Source organism: Fistularia commersonii, chromosome 35 (genome assembly GCF_037954325.1).
Source record: "Fistularia commersonii isolate RoL2024-O1a breed Wild chromosome 35, RoL_Fcom_v1.0, whole genome shotgun sequence".
In the NCBI taxonomy this organism is placed as follows: Eukaryota; Metazoa; Chordata; class Actinopteri; order Syngnathiformes; family Fistulariidae; genus Fistularia; species Fistularia commersonii.
Genome location: NC_141318.1, coordinates 2737060 through 2756390, shown reverse-complemented (window position 1 = coordinate 2756390; position 19331 = coordinate 2737060). Strand labels below are relative to the sequence as shown.

The 19331-nt window shown below is 49.6% G+C and overlaps 2 protein-coding genes across 3 annotated transcripts; one reads left to right on the top strand and one right to left on the bottom strand.

The window, feature by feature from the left end:
* Positions 1–6: 6 nt before the first annotated feature.
* On the bottom strand, positions 7–1144 carry bbip1 (BBSome interacting protein 1). The gene is made up of 3 exons (XM_086142942.1): positions 1065–1144; positions 603–674; positions 7–302 (listed from the first exon to the last, which is right to left on the bottom strand). The coding sequence occupies exons 2-3, from the start codon at positions 646–648 to the stop codon at positions 151–153; spliced, it is 198 nt and encodes a 65-aa protein (XP_085999068.1). The 5' UTR covers positions 649–674; positions 1065–1144; the 3' UTR covers positions 7–150.
* A 2674-nt stretch (positions 1145–3818) lies between these two features.
* shoc2 (SHOC2 leucine rich repeat scaffold protein) lies at positions 3819–17856 on the top strand. Of its 2 annotated transcripts, none has more exons than XM_086142548.1 (9): positions 3819–3879; positions 12023–13094; positions 13191–13328; positions 13421–13551; positions 13672–13860; positions 14382–14504; positions 14593–14730; positions 14868–14985; positions 15516–17856. In XM_086142548.1, exons 2-9 carry the CDS (start codon positions 12392–12394, stop codon positions 15722–15724), a joined length of 1749 nt encoding a protein of 582 aa, XP_085998674.1. In that variant the 5' UTR covers positions 3819–3879; positions 12023–12391; the 3' UTR covers positions 15725–17856. The 2 variants fall into 2 exon arrangements, with proteins under 2 accessions (XP_085998674.1, XP_085998675.1); XM_086142549.1 differs by having other exon boundaries at positions 3842–4423.
* Positions 17857–19331: the final 1475 nt, after the last annotated feature.

The window sequence follows — 19331 nt, the reverse complement described above, 5'->3', positions numbered from 1 at the left end:
TTTTCACCCGCTCCTCCATGCTTCCTGTATCAAGATCTTACACAGCAGTGGTTCTTGACGACATTTAAATGTGAACATCTCAACAAACTCTTATACTGAACAGTGTTTTAAAATATGGGTTTCACGGAGCTCCCTTCACCCCTGCTGCTGTTACTGCTCCTTTGCCGCCAGCTCTTGCTGTCTGACCGCCTCCTGAGCCTCCAGCTGCATCTTCTCCAACTTCTCCAGTGTGACGGACTTCAGCGGGAGGAGCTTGGGTTTACAAAGAACCATGGTCGGGACGTCCTCCATGGAGAGTTGCCCTGGCAAAAAGAAAAGTCAGCCAGACAGGCGCAGGAATTCTTTCATTTCAGAAACCTAGAGTTGGAGTTTACGCAGGTGGGAGCTTTGGATCATCTGGAGCGTGTCTGCAAAGCAGATCTGTCACTACTGTGTGTGTGAACATTTTTTAACTGTCAATACACTGCAGATGTGTGCAGGCCACACAGCAGCCCTCGGCTCAATCTGAGTAGTATTACTACTGGGAAGTAGTAGTAAACAACAGCCCTCTCCTTGTGCTTAGGTGTTTATTTGTCCAAACAGTTGCGTGCTATGGTACCAACCTTGTTTAGGCAGAACCTCCCTGAATATCGACTTCACTTCAGGCATCGTGTCAGGAAACCACGGTCTGGTGTCTGGAAGAGAATTCGTTCACTTTGCAGCCTCGCACGGATGGGACATTCAAGACTGTTTGTGTGTTAAAGCTAATGCTAATGCTCGGGTAAATATGGAAGATGCAACAGATAACCAAATAATAAAAAAAGCCATTGATAATTCATTTTATATTGCTTTCAAAAGAGAAAGAATCTATGTACAGGAGTCGAAATCCGATCAACCGGATGCTATTATCGCGATCGAGCAACGAGAAGCTAATCTAGGCTAAGCTAACTCCGTTTTGCCCGGGGTCGATTACCTATATCGCATGGATTACAGTTGGCGTCTTGTTTTCGCGAGTTTAAAGAAATAATAACAATTAAATTCCAGAATATCGGGTTATTTCTAGATATTTGAGAAGCCAGCGTTACCTTCGGCGGCAGGCAGAGATTACAGCGGTTGCTAGGTCACCGGTCTCGCGAGAATCTCGCCCGCCGCGTCTTCTTTGCCGAATCTCGCAGTCACTGTGTTGTAGCGACACCTCTGGTAGCATTTAGCATTACACCAAATAATGTCTGAGATGATCGATACATATATTAAGAAAAAAATAAAAATGTATATATATATATATATATATATGTTTATGTTTATGTATATGTTTTGGCCTCGCCCTATAGTTCTTCAGTGTACAAGCTTTTGATTTTTAGTGTTGGATGAAAAAAAACATCCTCAAAAAAATTTTTCCGGATGTAATTACACTGGACATCTTTTAATTCCATTTTACTCGAATAGGAATGGATGTATTTTCACCTGCAATTAATCTTTTTGGGTCTTTACTTTCACTACAAGATTCCTGGAGCACATGATTAATTGTTGACTGAGCACAGACTGGATGAAATTCTGTTATTTGCTCCTTTTAAACTGATTGTTAATCAGTTTTTAAGAGTTTATCACAAAACCAGGAAGTCAGCACAGATTTGTATGCTGCATCAAGCATCTGTAAACATGGGGCACCTCGAACCCTGGTGTTCTTCTTACACATGTTGTCCAGCTGGGGGCGTCCTGATTCACAGGTTTCACACTCGCTGCTCAGAAAACTTGGTTTCTGGTCCAGGATGAGACACTGGGAGTCACTGAGGTGCTCCTGGATTTTATATTCAGGTTGTCTCTAAATCTTCTCAGGTCTTCAAGTAAATAGATGTGATTTTCCTTGGCAGACTGTAAATTGCCTGTCGGTGCGAATGTCATTGACAGCTGATTGACCCCAGAGACAGTCGGTACTGGCTCTGGAGCAGATATTCAAAGATGTTTTGTGAAATATGGTTTCCACAAAGGGCTTCATCGGAGGATGTCTCTGAGCAGTGAAGCATCTGAGCCATCGTGGAGTCTTGTCAACTTCCTGACATCCCCTCCAACACTTCCTGTGGGACCTCCTGGTCCGGGCCGAGGCCTCTGACCTTACTGCCCGGCGGCAAACAAACGGCTTGACGTAAAAGCCCTCAGAGCCCTCGGTGCGGCCGAGGACGGCGAGCGGCAGGCTTCCTGTGTGATCGGTTGTCACGCCCGCCTCATTGCAAAGGTCTTCCTGATGTTGTGTGAGTCTTTCACCCCCAAACACACACAGACGGACACACACCTCAAGTACGGGCGATTGTCGGTGTGTCTGAGGATCAGATTATTCCAATGCAATCCTCAGTTGACATCATTCGAAATAAGACTTCACTTGAAATGTTTTAATTTAGTGATCCCATTATTGTTACTATCCAAACAATTACTACTTTTAATTGTTTATCTATTATTGTAATTTTTTAATACCCAGCTATGTTTGGAATGCCTTTTTTTTATTACTACATTTATTTTATCTTCTTGCCCTTTGTTGTGTTTTTCACTTTAACCTAGAGGACAAAATTACTACTGTTAAAGGTGTCTCTCCCGAATGTCCCTCTGCAGGGGTGTATGTTAGGTATCTGCTAGCATAACATTGCACGATGATAAAATATGAACCCCGACACCTATCAGCTGCTCGTCAAATAATATGAGACACGTGAAGGACGACTTTTGGGTGTAGATAAGAGGTGCAGAAAGGAGCGCAGCCAGGTTGGAGCCCGAGCTGGGGGCAGCAGAGGTGAAGATGCTGAGGTTTCTCTTCGGGCGTGAGGGGAATGGAGAGGATCGGGAGTGAGCCCAGCACAGGCTAGATGTTGTGGACTGAGATGGTTTTGGACATGGATAGAGGAGGGATAGTGAAGGTTGGAACTGCAAGCAGGTCGGCCTTGAAGGAGACCAGAGAGGAGGTTTATGGATGGAGCCAAGGAGGACGTGGAGTTTGTTGAGGAGGAGGTTAGATGGAGGCAAAAGAAGATCATCGGTGAGCTTCTTCACATTTACAAATGTCCGGTTCACAGTTTTTTGAGCTCGGGGTGAGAGTCGGTCGGCGTCTGCAGTGCCTGCGGCTGCAAACTCTGCAGGATGAAGGTCGAAGCTGCTCGGAAGTAATCGGATCTAGCTGGCTCTGGGCTTCCGGTCGTTCCTGGAAAGCGGCGGGGGGAGGGCAAAGCGGGGATGTGCATTCTTTATTCAGCCACAACTTAAAAAAAAAAAAAAAGAGGGAGAAAGACGCTCCTCCGGCTGCAGCCCTCGGTCTCTTCCTGCTGCTGAGGCCGGCTGAGCGCGTCCGGCGGCCGGGCGAGGCGCAGCTCGCGTCCGGCGCTCTGATTGGCCAGCGGGCCTGATGACGCAGTTCGTCGGTGGGGGGAAGGAGGGGGAGGGATGGAGATATGGGAGAAGTGAACCTCGACGCTGGTCTACGAGACGAGCTGCACGGCCGAACATCTGCCCGCTGTCAGAAAACAGCTGGCGGGGAAGCTTTGGAGCTTTGGAGCTTAGGAGCCCACCCCCGCCGGAGGCCGGAGGCTCCCGGGGGGTGCAGAGCTGCCCCCACTCCTGAGCAACAAGTAGTGAAGCCCCCTCCTCCTCCCCCCTTCCCCGTGCTGGTGGGAGAAATTCACACATCAACGCAGGACAACTGCGACAGGGAATAAACCCACTGTAAGGGAAGTGGGGTCTGCAGATAAATCCCCGGTTCGGAAAAGTTTCAGGTGTTTAATAACCGCCAGCCCCCCCCCCCCCCCCTCTCCCGCTCCTGGCAGGTGTTCGCCGGGGCGAACTTCGCCCATGTGCAGAGCGGAGCAGCAGTGTAGGAAAGGAGGAGGAAGCAGCGAGGATGGCGGAGTCACACCTCAGAAGGTAAAAGTGTTATATTCTAACATTCGCCGAGGACGCCCCCCTCCCGCGGTGTGGCTGCGCATCACTCCGGTGATAATAACCCTCCCTCGGGCTGCCGGCAGGGCGTGTGTGGGGCTCCGCTGTCATTTTGCAGGAGCGAAGGCGAAGGCGCTCTTTTGTTCGGCTTCAGAATGGCCGCTGTTTTTAGGAGTGTTTTCTTTTTTCCCCTCGGCTAACATCCAACACGGGAGCACGTCGGCGCTTCGGACGCCTTCTTCCAGTCGGTCCGCAGCCCGGGGCGCCTTCAGCGGCGGCTCCGCGGTGATACCCGCCGCCCCCGTCGGCTGTCCTCTCTGGGTTGTCCGCCGGCCGTTCGCGCTCAGCCGGCCGCCGCGTAGGTCCCCCTGCTCGGCCGAGCTCACGGCGGACGAGTCGGTTCGCGTCCCGACAGCCGCTCGGCTCGGGGCCTACACGCACAGCCCTGCTTGTGGAGAGACTAGGCGCTGGGAGTGGGTGAACCCGCCTGGAGAACATCGACAGCCCCCCGCCGGCCCACCTTACACCCGTAAGAATGTCCCCTTTTCATTTAATTTGATTTTTATCCCCAGTTTTCCCAGTTTGACTGGGAAGAAACACAGCTAGCCGACGGCTAACTCAGCCGCTAGCTCAGTTAGCGTGCTAGCAGTCTGGCATCTACTGACGTTTGCTTTGCTATTGACGTTTAGCATAGCTGCTTATATTTTCCTGCCGTGTTGTCAGTCCTTGTCGCCCAATCGTCCAGATCGTGCTTTTTCAAATGTATTTAAGGATACCGTTCGTTTTTGACGTGTGGACGTCTAGAATGAAAAATGTTAGCCCCGTATTCACTTTCAAGGCTGGTTTAGCTAACAAAACATTTCAACCCTACATGAGTTGGATTACGACTATTAGTTAGCTGGTTAACTCCCAAAACGTAACGTTAGCTTTGCTAAGGTGTCACTTTAAAAAGGACGTTGAGTGTGTTCTGTTCGTGTTAACCACGGTTAAATATGTTATTTTGGTTAGGTGACATGAGCACCCACACCAGGTACCATTTTCCCCTGTAGTGTGTTTTCAAGGGTTTGCCACGGACACACGTAGCTACCAAGCTAGGTGCTTCCTGCAGATAGCATTGTGTTAGCCGATGGTTCACTCTTTTTGCCCCGAAATTCAAGGTAATGACCGCGAACAGATCGTCTTCTTCGTCAGTTTGAGCTGCAGGGAAGGAGCGAGGCTTGCGGAGCGTCCGGGTTATTTTTTGGTTATTTTGTCGTTCACTTCCAATGTAGCAGAACTTGGATATTTCACATTTACCACACACAAGGGGTCTGGACGCTCCAGAATAACACACGGTTCCTGTCTCCTGCACATGCTTGCTTTTCTCTTTTTAAACACACAAAATAGGTCCTTTTCTGTCTTGGGCTAAAACGATTGCGTTCGAAAGAAAAGAAAGGAATCTGATCCGAAGTGCATTATAATGGTTAAGTAAAAGCACAGGCCTAAATGCACTGGCACTGTCAGACGGGTCCCAGATTTCCTTAATGGACATCTAATTAGTCTTTTTGTGGGTTGCAAGTGGCCGTGAAGTCCAAGTGTGCAGCCGCTTCGTGGGGTTTTGTTTGTGTTGACAGACATGCATTACAATTTCCTGTGGCTCCTTGCTAGGCCTGATGTTTTGAATGTCTTTTGCCGTGTTAATGTAACACAAACAAACAAACGACGCACATGGAGGTTTGTCACAATTGGATCGCTTGGTGTCGACTGTAAATCAGCCATGATCTCTGCCGGTTCCTGCCAAGAAAGGGCTGTAAAGGCTCCAGACTCTTCGCAAGACAGTAGTGACGCCAAGTATAAGCGCTGTAAACATAAATAGCAAAGTTTCGTGACCAAACACTCGACTGGACACAGACGCCAAGAGATGCCACTGCTTTGGGGACGCCAAATTTAGTCGACATCATTTCTGCGTTCAGTGTGGCTGGAGCGAACCCTACTGAATACGTTTGCGGCCGTGGGCTTTAGGAATTCAGTCTAAAATTACATTTAATATTCACAGTTTCATCATATATCCCACAAGGAACCAATGACACATCTAGTACATTCAATATGGTCCACTCTTAGATATCGGTTGCCGCTCTCTCTGGAATTGATATCTATCTGTATTGGTTACTGCTTTTATCTGCAACAGTCATTTCTTCACTCTGAATTTTATCACACAGGATCGACTTACGGCTAAACTCGCTATTTAAAATACATTAATAGTGGATTTTCTGACATTTGAAATTAAAGCCGTGGGTGGACGACATGATCCAAATCCTCCATAATTGGTGCGCGTCATTATGGCAGTGACAGCGTACATTACGTGGTTCTGTAAATTCAGGGTTTCAGATGACTGCATGCTAATTCATCCCATTCGTTGTTGTTTTTTTATTTCATTTGGGAGTTTGCCATGTAATATCAAATATTCAACAAGCTGTTTAGCCTTATCTTGGTTTGTGATCCCTTCCCTTGCCCTTCCCTTAACATTTTCAGCCTCTTCCATGCTAAGCAAATTTGTTAGTCACGTGACAGCATTGAGTAGCGTTTCCCAATATTACCGTCACGATAACTGGGGGAAAAATTAATCATCGTTAGCGCCGAAGCCATTTTTGATGTCAGCGTGTATCACAATATCCGCTCTTGATCGGGGAAAAATCACCCGTCTGTAAGTCAGATTGATTAATCTTTGTCGGAATTTAAAAGAAAAAAAAGGATTTCAGTCGTGCAGTAAGAATGAACGGAACGGGAGCGGTCTGTTATCTTCTATGGTGTGGATCATATTAGATCGATCTGCAATTGTTCTGGATCGTAAACCCAAAGTCTCCTTCCTGACCTTGTCCAGACCGGGAAATAGGATTTGTCCCGAGCGATCTGTTGACCTCCGTAGCGATCCGAAGGCGTCGCTGCGCGCAGGTCTGGACGCATCCGGGAGGCATCGAGGTCCAGGTATATCAGTGAGTGTGACCCGGACAACACGGAAGGGGCAGCTAATCCACTGGTTACCTCTGGTCAAAGACAGGCCTCCAATAACTCCTGGGGCCGACGGCTGCGTTTTCAGATCTGAAAGTGGTGAAAAGCCAATGGAGAGGAATTACAAGCGTCAGAGGTCCGGGTAGATTTCTCCCCCTTTTGGATTTAGTCACTCTTTCCGTGCTGAATCTTGTAGGTCGGTCACCGTATTGTGGTTGGTCTTTTTCGATGAGCTGCCTCTTTTTGTGAAAGCAGAACATCACGACGTCCTGTATCTCTTACACCTTTTAGTGCGCAATTATGTATATGGGCTACCACGAATCATTCTGCCGATAACATTTAGTTCGTTCCTGCTAAATGGACTAACGAAAGCGTTTTGTTTGCTTTTAGAGTGAGGCGGAGTGAGATCTGGTATCAAGGGCTCACTTGAGAGACATTTGGACGGCAGGTGTAAAAGCAACCTGAAAAAATTGTCTCCACGTGTGGCCTCCGCCGCATTTAAATCCGAGACGCTGCGCTCCATATTGATCCGAGACCGCCGATTTGCCGTACTGATCAGCAGAGACCGTCAACCAGCTGCACTGACCCGCAGGCTCGAGGCTCGCGGCGCAAACGGACAAAGTCGACAGTCGCTAGCCGCTAGCCGGAGAGTGAATCTTGGGGTTATCTGAGCCAGCGGCAAAGTCCATCGCCTTAACAATTCTGACTCCGGCCCGCCACTCTGATGTCGTCGTGTTTACGAGTGGGTGGTACATATGGTAAACAAAGTGCACCGGCGTAAACTTTGCCCCGCATTATGGATTTTTACAATACTTGGCCGACAAGTACGGCTGTCACGAAACCGAAGTCGGAGCCAGCGGTTCACTAAATCATGCCTCGTCTGCTGGAATGGGGGAAGATGTTTGGTGCTCTGTCAGCCAGCGGCCCAGTGTTTCTCATACATTGAATTATTTGTGACGGCCACCAACGCACCACTGTTTCGTTGTAAAACGGCACACAGAGCTCATATTCACAGAGTGCCTCGCACAAACAGACGGTTTAATTTAGATCGCACACATCCCTAAGTCTTCATCATCTCAGCCGTTAGCCTTGAATATTAGCCTCTGTGAGGAAGCGCCGCAACCGAACCAGTACTCGTCATCAAGGTGAACGATTGAAATGATCACGGTATTGATCCAAAGGTATTTTGCCCGGGGTTTGACTGCTCAGAAAGCGATCGGTCACCCGTGCGTGTCGGTCACATCCAGTTCAAGGCTTCCGTCTTTGGAAACTGTCGTCAAGAAGTCTACGTTTGCCTTATGTTTTGTTGTACCCCGAATCCCACAAAGCTTTTCCGAAGTGACATCGAGCTCTGTGTCGTTACAGTTGGTTTAAAAAAAAAAAAACTGCATGCACTAAAAACATTAAATCTAGTCATTCCGGTGTTTGGTAAATGTAGTTTTAAAAGTATTTCAAACATGTTGTACAAACAACTGAGCTGAAATCAGTTTTACAGAGAGAAAGAAATACTGTGATTTCAAGATAACAGCAAGGAAATTGTTTACTTTAATATCTTGACCTTTCCTCCAGTTTCATGTGATTTTTCATTTGGTAACTTTATAAAAAAAAAAAAAAAAAAAGAATTTTAATCATTTACATGCAATTCATGATAAACAAAATGATGCTGCTTGGCAGGGACGGTTTGTACGACCATAAAAGGAAGTTTCTGTTCTAGACAATCGGGCAGCTCTGGCTTTTATCATTTTATTTCCATCATTAGATCTTCACCCTTTTATTTCTGACAGGCTGAAAGAGCAGCGGACACTTTTAAAGAGGGGGCAGGAGGGGGACGGGGGGGAAAAAAAAGATTTATTTACAGAACATTCTGCCGAGCACGCTGTCATGTACGGGGTGCCACTATTGACCCGGCGTCGCTTTTACCCGAAAGGTCATATGACCCGTTGTTGTGGGGGCTTCGCGCATTGAAGCCCGACTTCTAAAGATTGCTCTCAGCACTCCTAACCTTTTCGCTCAGCTCTGATCCAGATCCAAACCCGCTTCTCTTTGCCAGTGGCCCCGGCTTTCAGGGCGCGAGCTTTGTATAGTCGCTTCTCGAGGTACAAGGAAAACAGAGACTAAACAGACCGGCCGCCAGAGACAGGCTGGCTCAGTCTGTAATGTTTAAAAAAAAAAAAAAATGCCGAGGGGCTGGGGTGGGGTCATCTTAATGTCTTTGAGACATAAATATTAAGCGGGGTTGTTGCGTAACCTGCTTTATAGGGGGCGTCTGGGTGGTTGAAAGCATGTTTAGGTGGGGCTGCAGGACTCCGTAATGTCAACAGCCGCCGGGCCATGTTTGTTTAGGAGGAGTAAGTCGGTGTGAGGTTATGCTCGGCACATTCAACAGATTCTCTCGCTCTTTTTCTCTGGCACAGCACAATGCTGTCATGACTCTTGACAACCCACCGAACCTGTCGGGTGTTTTTTTTCTTTTTTTTCCCTGCGTATGTGTGTGTGTGAGAGATGTCGGGTCGTAGCAGAGTTCTAACTTATTTTTCAGGAGGGCTTTAACACGTAGCGTCCGTTAGAATGCTTGCTGTATTTCCCCGCCGCCGCCGCCGATTGTGACGTCTGGCCGAGGGATCGGGACTGCACTTCCTCAGCGACGTTGATCGAAATCAGTCCTTCACAGATTCGCTTCGCCTGGGAACTCTCATAGAAATTGACAGTAAGCGAGGAGATCGGCCGCGATGATCGGCCGCACACGTTCCCGCCGCCGGCGCGCTCGACCTTTACACTCGGAAAAATGGCTCAGGTGGTTTAGTGGCTGCCAAACTGTTTGCCCCCCTGTCCCTCCACCCAGTGGTCTGTCCCAACTTTATCCACCTTGTCCCCAGCATTCCATCTGTTTTGAATCTGAGGGCGCAGGTTTACCGCCGTGCCGAGTTTGCGTTTCAAGAGTGCCGTCAGGGTTCTCCTCATTCTACCCAGCCGCCACTTTGCAGCGAAGACGCCTTTTGGGACGTGTGGAAACTTGCCGCTGCCTGCGGCTCCCCGGTCCGCAACGCTCTGCAGATCCTCCGAGGCCGTTTGTGTTCTGTGATCAGGACCGTCTCCAGGAGGGACTCTGAAGTCCAAGAACCAAACTTTAGGCAGGCCTGAGGTACACAGGTAAAACACAGGAAAAACATCAATCCTACTTTTAGTGTTCCACATTTGATATTTTCATCCCAACCCTCCTGACGACAGAAGGCCATCCACTTTGTAAAGGCGTTGTCGTATCTCCTTTTTCCCCGGTGGGCCGAGCCAGCTCAAGTCACGGGTGCACTTGGGACGCACTACTACTTTGTAATGTAGATCTAAAGTATTGGTTTGAGTTGAGTGACATTCACAGACTCTTGGACAGTCGTCACGTCTAAGGAGCCCGGAGCTGGTTCAGCACACGCCGCCGCAAACTGGTGCGAAATTTTGCGTTCCCATCGTAAAATAATCTGGACTTTAGCCTTAAGTGGCAGGTAGCTACGCAATTTACCTTCCATTGTGTGTTTTAGTACTGTCGGGTACGGAATAGTTGGTTTCTTGTGAAGAGTAACTTGTGGGTTTATGAAGACCATTCTACAACCGGTTGCAATAAACAAAAGCCCAGCCTGCATGAAAAATGCAGTTCACAAAAGTTATTTTCAATTTTTATCACTTTGTTTATTTTTTGGTCTTGTCTGTGAAATGTAAGTCCTGGCTTGACTCAGCTTGCCTGGTTTGTTTCCCCGTTGTTCCAAAGTCGCGGTTAGTAGTACCTTTTTGTCAGCACAGCTACGTTGACTAGCATAACATTGCCAGACCAAGCTGATCTGGTCTGTCTCAGCTCTTTTCACGTCTCCAGTGGGAGTCCGAAAGTATTTGCAGACCAAACACTACTGTGGACGCAATTTGGGCCAGGCCTGCACCCAATCAGAGATGGAATGTGCCATGGCGCAACCAATCAATGGAGTGAAGGCTAGTTGTTCTTAGACTTGGAAAAATGTAAACAGAAGACACGCTGCTACCAGATAATGTCGAAAGTCTGGCAAACGCCCCTTTAGGAAAGGCAAAAGCTTTTTCTTTTTCATTTTAACCAAATACTGCTTTAGCAGAAGCAGCCATCTCACGCTAACAGAGACCTACTCGAACACCTGACGCCACATCGGTCGTTTCTCCTCCCGTACCGGTCACTTTATCGAACCACCGGTCGTGATTGATCTGTTATTCATGAGGCCGCTGGGACTCGTTATGAGTGTGTGTCGGGGGGCGGCGGACAGATCCGGCAGGTTCGCCAAGATTACAATCCAGCTAAAATGGTGCTGAAGGGTGACAGGGCTCTGGCCTGGAGGTTGGAGAGGCCGGCCTGTTTAGGTGCTTGTCAGCAAGGCACTTAACCCCCCCTCCGTCGCTCGGTGGACGCCGCCCGTCAGCCTGCTCACAAGGATGGATTAAATCCAGAGCATACACCCCTCCCCGAGCTCTGCAGACCCCCAGAATTATAATTGACCAACGCGTGGTAATTGCGTGGTACGTGGCTAAGGAACTGTAACAACCGCCGGATTACTCAATCAAAAGGCCTTCTCCTAGACCAACATGGAGCCAAAGGAAGGCTTCAGTGAGCTGAAACTCCTGGATGCTGAATTGTTGTTTTGCGCTGATGATGTGGCCGTAGTTTAAAGCGGCACCTTCTTGATTACCAGCTTCTCTGAAGCCGCACTCTTGATTTCGAAGCCATAAAATCCCAACAGGCAGTCTGTGGCGAGGAGTTTAAACCCCGGCGAAAGTCAGTAGAATTGAGGGGGCTCAAGTCAACATGCGAGAGAACAATGGCTGAAATGTCTTGTATTGTTTGGCCAACTCCATGGCTCCGTTTTTGTCACCATGTAACCAAAGCAAAACGGCAAACAATTCCCGTAGAAGTGGGGAAAACGTAGACACTTCAAAATGCGATCGCTCAGTTACCATGTGAGTTTTCTGTTGATGGATGTTGCCTCGACTAAGGGACACGGTTTTTCGGTTCTCAGATGCCAGAGGCGCGAAGGACAGAAACGCCGAAGCTGAGGAGGCTCCGGGTGATTGCGCAGTAAAGTATAACTATTAAATTGTAATGTAAAACTTCTTTTTTTTTTTCTTTCCCCAACAGCAACTCATTGAGGGATTAAAAAGAGAACATCGATGACCTCTTCAGCTGACGGAAATTAGGAAAGTTAACCCAAAGACCCTGGGATTGGATGCAGCTGCAACACTTAAGCATGTGGTCGTCGGATGCCGCGGCCCAGTTACTCCACAACCGTTTTCTACCCGTGCAGACACAAAAAAGCTACTTTTAAAAAGTATCTTAAGACCCTTTATATATCAGGCCTGTGTTTGGAGGATAATCACATGCGCGGCCCTGCGCGGTAATGTTTTCTCAAAAAGCCTTCTCAGCCGTCTGTGACTCTTTTTCATGAACAAGTAACCCGACGAGAGAGACTCCCATGAGCAGCTCCGCAGGAGGCCCGATAACGTCGACATGAGTAGTACTTTAGGCAAAGAAAAAGATTCAAAAGAGAAGGACCCAAAAGGCGGTCCGGCGGGGAAAGAAAGGGAAAAGGAACCCAAGGCTCTGGCAGGTTTAGTCAAGGATGGCGGCAAGGAAACGAAGACCAAAGTGAAAGATGCCAAAGATGGAAAGAAGGACACCGGCGGCTCGACGCCGGGTGTCGCCTTCTCCGTTGACAACACGATAAAGCGCCCCAACCCGGCGCCGGGTACACGCAAGAAGTCCAGCAATGCCGAGGTGATCAAGGAGCTCAACAAGTGCCGGGAGGAGAATTCAATGAGACTGGACCTTTCCAAACGGTCGATCCACATGCTGCCCACCTCCATCAAGGAGCTAACGCAGCTGGCCGAACTCTACTTGTACAGCAACAAGCTGCAGAGCCTGCCGGCCGAGGTGGGCTGCCTGTCCGGCCTGGTCACTTTTGCCCTCAGCGAAAACTCCCTGACCAGTTTGCCCGACTCCCTGGATTCCCTAAAGATGCTCCGAATGCTCGACCTTCGGCACAACAAGCTGCGAGAGATACCCGCCGTCGTCTACCGGCTGACGTCGCTAACCACGTTGTACCTGCGCTTCAACCGCATAACCACCGTGGAGAAGGACATCCGAAACCTTTCCAAGCTGACCACGCTCAGCATCCGGGAGAACAAGATCAAGCAGCTCCCCGCGGAGATAGGTGAGTACGACGGGTCGCCGCTCTTCGGACGCGGTTCGGGATAAACCGAAACGCCGTCGTCTTGCTTGAGGTCCGTGCTTTGCGTTCTCTCCGCAGGGGAACTCTGCAGCCTCATTACCCTGGACGTCGCCCATAATCAGTTAGAACACCTACCGAAGGAGATCGGCAACTGCACACAGATAACCAACCTCGACTTGCAGCACAATGAGCTCTTGGACCTTCCCGAGACTATAGGTGAAGAAACCTCCTCCGAGAGTCCGACGTCACGCCCTTTGTCATCGGCGCCGCCCCCCTTCGTTCACGTTCTGTCTTCGTGTTCCTTCCAGGCAATCTTGCGAGTATAAATCGCTTAGGTCTGAGATACAACAGATTGTCGGCCATCCCCCGATCGTTAGCCAAATGTCGAGAGCTGGAGGAGCTGAACCTGGAGAACAACAACATCTCGGTGTTGCCAGAGGTGGGTCGGGCTCAGAAATAACTAGCCGTTTGACGAATAAACGACGAGCGAACGGCGGAGAACGCATGCGATCCGCCGGTTAGGGCCGAGACTCATGTCCTCCTTTCTGTGCCGGTCCAGGGCCTCCTGTCCAGTTTGGTCAAGCTGACCAGCCTGACGCTGGCGAGGAACTGCTTCCAGTCCTACCCCATGGGCGGGCCGTCGCAGTTCTCCACCATCTACTCCCTCAACATGGAGCACAACCGCATCAACAAGATCCCCTTCGGCATCTTCTCCAGGGCCAAAGTGTTGAGCAAGCTGAACATGAAGGTACACGCTCGGCGTTCGGGACCAGACTTTATCTAACGCCAGCCAATGAGGCCCACCTGGTCTCCGGCGTGCGCACCAAAGATAGGGCTTGTCGGACAACGTGGCTTCGCCTTCTTTTCCCTCCCAATCGGTCCAAGTTCAGACACGCAGCCGGAGCGCGCGGACAGCTCAGCTGCTTTAGGTAGCTTTTAGTTGGGATTACGGTAAGCTTGCAGAGGGTCAAAGGTGAAGGTCCAACTTCGGGTTGGTTTCCCATGGTTGGGGGTCGAAGGGGCGACGGCAAACGAAGGCCAGCCCTCACGCCTCGCGATCCGAGCGGACAGAGGGCTAACACATGAAATGTATTCTTAGAAAGAAGGAAACCGGGACTGTGTTTAGGTGTAGTTACCATGGCGATGCACCTCCTAACATGATGTAATGCCGCCGGGCCTGGATTTGTTCCGCGCTCGCTCCCGATATATATCGATTGGATTCCGAGCGCGCCCGACGTCTTGTCACTCCCGCCCCGTTGTCGTCTCCAGGACAACCAGTTAACCTCCCTGCCGCTGGACTTTGGCACGTGGGCGAGCATGGTGGAGCTGAACCTGGCCACCAATCAGCTGACCAAGATCCCGGAGGACGTCTGCGGGCTGGTGTCTCTGGAGGTGAGCCGCTCGCACAAGGACGGCGCCCGAAGACCCCCTTTTTGTTTTGTTTGGTTCCTGTTCAAATCCCTTTGCCTCTTCTCGACAGGTGTTAATATTGTCCAATAATCTCCTCAAGAGGTTACCGCATGGGATCGGTAATCTAAGAAAGCTCCGGGAGCTGGACCTGGAAGAAAACAAACTGGAGTCCTTGCCCAATGAAATTGCGTATCTTAAAGATTTACAGGTACCGCAAAAAAACACTCCCGCGTCCCGTTCCTCCTCCGTCGGTTTGGGAATCCCAGATGCAGCCGTTCTGGTTTCTCACCGGCTCATCGATCGGGAAAAATCTGATCCGAAGTTCTCCTTTGGCTCTTCCATCAGAAATTGGTGCTGACGAATAATCAGCTGACTACATTACCCCGAGGCATCGGCCACCTCACCAACCTGACTCACCTGGGTCTGGGGGAGAACCTGCTGCAACATCTCCCCGAGGAGATTGGTAAATATTCCCGCCGCTCGGGTGTGACTCAGACCTGGCCTCGCTCAGCTCGCGAAAACGGGGACGAAACAGCGGTCGGGGAACGAATCGGTCCGCGGCGATCGGTTTCCGTCCGCGCGCCCTTTTATTCGAACCGCTCCCTTTTCAGAATCGGAACGAGCTTTTCGAGAGCAAAGGTGTATCGGCCAACGGTTTAACGTGGCCGCGGCGAAAAATAACGAAAAATCATTGGCGCGTCGGCCCTCCGAGCGCCCTTCAAGTTTTCAGCCCGGCATTGTGTTTCCCGATAAAAGCCAGAGTTAATCAACGGGATTTAGGGGCTTAGCGGTGCAGTTTGTCTCACCTCTGACCCCTCCGAGGAGCCATTGGTCCACCCGGCGAGGTCGGTTACTGCCGGGGCAAAGAGTTAAGCCACAGATTAAAATGTTTGCAGGTAGGAGCTGAAGGTCGGCTGTATTTTTAGAGCGTCCAGGTTTGGGTTTCGAGGAACGGGACGCCCGCTAACCCGAACCCGCCTTCTCCCCCCACAGGTACACTGGAGAACCTGGAGGAGCTGTACCTCAACGACAACCCCAACTTGCACAGCCTCCCCTTCGAGCTGGCCCTCTGCAGCAAGCTGTCCATCATGAGCATCGAGAACTGTCCCCTCAGCCACCTGCCGCCGCAGATCGTGGCGGGCGGGCCCTCCTTCATCATCCAGTTCCTCAAGATGCAGGGACCGTACCGTGCCATGGTCTGAGCCCAGGAGCAGCTCAGCGCCGGACCCTCCTCTCGCTCTGCGACCCCCCCCCCCCCCCCCCCCTCCCACACACACACACACACACACACACACACACAGCTACATTCGCCCGCCTGCCACCATATGTATCCCCAGACATTGGACCCGCCTCAATCAGCGTCGGGGGGGTTAAACGGGAGGAGGGCGCCAGAAAGGGAGCGCTTGTTTCGCCAACCTGGGAGCAGGAGACCTGGAGAACCTGTCTGAGACTCCGTTCAGACGTTCCTCCTAGAGTTTATCACGGTCATCTCCGGACCCCCTTCCCCCGCCGCTCATCGTTTCATTCCGAATCTCACACACACACACACACACACGTACATACATATATGCGAGGGAAACCGTTCCGTCTCTTTGCCAAAACTGAAGATGTATAAATTTAGATATCGAGTGCGTGTGAGCTACGTGGCGAGTCTTTGAATCATGTGAACTGCGCTCCCCATTGCCAACGTGTTCCAGTAATTCCAAGCATCCGCCGCGCCAGCAAGGATCCCGTGATATGCAAAAACACAAAGGTCTCTGGAACTTCACATCTCCTGCTGCTGCCATAATTTAATCGTCACACCCCTCCCTCCATCCAAGGTTTTTTTTTTTTTGTTTTTTTTTTGATACGCCCTTTTGTTTTTCATCTTCTTCTTCTTCTTCTTCTTCTTCTCCCCCGGAGGCGATTTGCAGTATCGCATCTCGACCGCGGCGAACAAAAGATCCGGACGACGGCGCGTTGTTGTCAATTTTTGCAAATTTCTTTTTTGTTTTTAAACTGTGCCTACGTTTAGAGTGGCCAGCGGCTCACTGCTAAACACAATCCCACCAGATACAAAGAGATAAATTATTATTATTTTTTTTTTTTTTTTTTAAGGTTTTACGGTTATTTTGACATTTTATTTCCGTGATGGGACGGATCTGCCGGAGCGAATGAAAGAACCTCATCGTCGGTTCTAATTTTGCTTTTTTTTTCGGGGGGGGGCGGGGGTTACTTTGAACCAATCACAGCAGTGCTCCTCAGATAAAGCTAGTAATGTATACATATGACAAATGCCAATCAAACGTGCTCCTTGGCGGTGGGGGGTCGGACTTTCTCCAAAGTGGGTGGTGCTGTGCCCCCCCCCACCCCCCCATCTGTCGTTGCTTCTGCGTGACAAAGAGGTATTGATAGAGCGGGACGGGGACGGGGGCGGAGGTGACAAGATGAATGATGTTCTCCAACCCCGGTCGTTGCCTTCAGTGCAATTTTTTAATTTTTTTTTTTTTTTTTTTTTAAGCTAATGTTTACCAGTTTGACTTGTATATCCAGTGTTGGGCTACCACCTCCTCCCTCCATTTTACTCCCCCCCCCCCCCCCCTCCTCCAAACAACCCAGCTCATCATCAACCAACATATCAAGAAATTAAAAAACAAAAGGACTTAGCGGTGGAGTAGGCGTGGAGGTCCTCCAAGATGGTTTGATATCAGACACTGACAGGTCGATTCCCCCCCCCCCTCACACACACACACACTCACACATAATCTGAATTAAAACCGTTCCCTTGATTTAACTCCTAATTTAACCTTTAAAACATCATCACTTGTCCCACACTGTCCCAGCGATGCTGCTGCTCTGATGCACTTTTTTTTTTTTTTTAATTTCCTTTTTGCCCCCTTCCTCCCCCCCCTCCCCCCCCCCCCCACTGCCGCCATCCCTCCACGCAGTCGCCTCTCTGCGGTTCTTTGCAAACGGGGAGGGGGTGGAGGGAGGGGGGCGTTTTTGTTTCGGCGAAAGAAGTATTTTAATCTTGTAAATTTGTACGGAGTTGAAAATATTAGAAGTTCCCGCAGGCTCGGACCAGAGCCGTCCTCCATGTTCGGGGGGGCGGGTGGGAGACGGAACCGGTGTTAAAGGAACCTGGTCGGCCCCGGGGGCGCCGGCAGAACCGCATATCCTGCTTTCTCCACCGCAAGCGAACTGGCTGGTTGCTGTTCGGATCAGCACTGTTTTATTTGAAATCATTGAATGTTTCTTTTTTTTTTTTTTTTTTTTTTTTTTTTTTCTAAATGATGAAATGTGTATTCAGTTAGTCTCCTTTTAAGTGACTGTACATTAAAAATCCCAAACAAAGCTTACCTGACTCACCTCACCCCACCCCAACCCTGTGTGTGCATGTCAATCAAACTTTGGACGCTTTCTTTACGTGTTTACAGTCTGGAGTGTCCAGCAGGGGGCGCTGTTTCCCACTTTTACATCATGTGCTGTTTGTTGTGATTACCGGGGGGCGGAGCTAACCTGGCAGGTGTTTTGGGGCCAGGTGAAGATGGTGACCTCTGCAGCCTGGTTCCATGGTCACCTGGACCACACAGCAGGTGTGGAAGGTGGGCCGGTGCTGCCCTCTGCTTGTGGACTGAGGCACCACGACCAAAAATATGGAAGTTCTGATCTACTGCTATACTGGTTCCTGCTATGTGGTTTTTCCTCTGTATAAACCCATGTTCTCCTGCCTTGGTTCCCTCCATGTTCTCACGTCAAGAGGTCTTCATCCACCCCCTGATTGCTTTCATGGTCAGATCTTGGGCTGGACCGTCTTCTCTGCTACTCCCAGGAACCTCTGCAGATCTGTAAGGAGAACACACCTCTGGTATGTTAAGCCCCAACATCTTTTAGAAGGTTATGGTCCAGACCAGGACATGGATCTGATCTCACTTCTTGAAGTGTGTGTGTGTGTGTCTGTGTGTTAGAGAGAGAGAGAGAGATGTTAATTTGAGAGGATGGTTACCTCAAGCCTGAAAGATGAACACCTTTCAAGATGTCACAAAATGGAGATGAAGAAGAAGATGGAATGACTCCGAAATGCAAATGTTCAGCGGGACATCTGGGGATAAAGCTGGATGAGCCCGTCTGTGATATTTCATTTAAAAAAAAAAAAACGACTTTCAATATCACACTTTTATTAACCGTTTTCTTATGATGTTCACACAACTTTGAATAAAATGATAATAAAAAATAACCACAAATTACATTAAAAGCGTCTGGACTTCCGGTCCCGTCTGATCCAACGCAACAGCGCCTCCTAGCGGTCAGTCTCGGCAGGGCGGTTTGTAATTTTCTTGAAAGGGGTGAATCCTCCTTCTTCTTGTTCCTCTTCTTCTTCTTCTTCCTCCTTTTCTTTTTCTTCTTCTTCTTCTTCTTCCTCTTTTTCTTCTTTTTCTTCCTATAACTTACCTGTAAACACGGGTCTGTTTAAGGTTGCGCTACTGGCGCCGGTGTTCGCTCTAGCGCCCCCTAGTGGCGGCGGGCGGTACTACAGGCGCGCCCGCACCCCCATCGGTGCGCTCGCGCGGGCCAGACGGTGCACTTGTGTTTACCGCCAAACAGCGGCTGGCGCGCGTGTCACCGGCTAGTGCAGCCGTGGAAAAATACTGCAGAACTTTTTACATGTTTGAATTACTCGCTTCTTGTACTATTAGTTAGAAAAGATAATATGATAAGATGAGGAACTATAACAAACACTGTTCAGAGTAACGTCAAGTACTCGATTACACTTGTGAGTGGGTTACTTGGAGTAGTACTGCATCCATTACTGGGTTTTTAGACATTTTA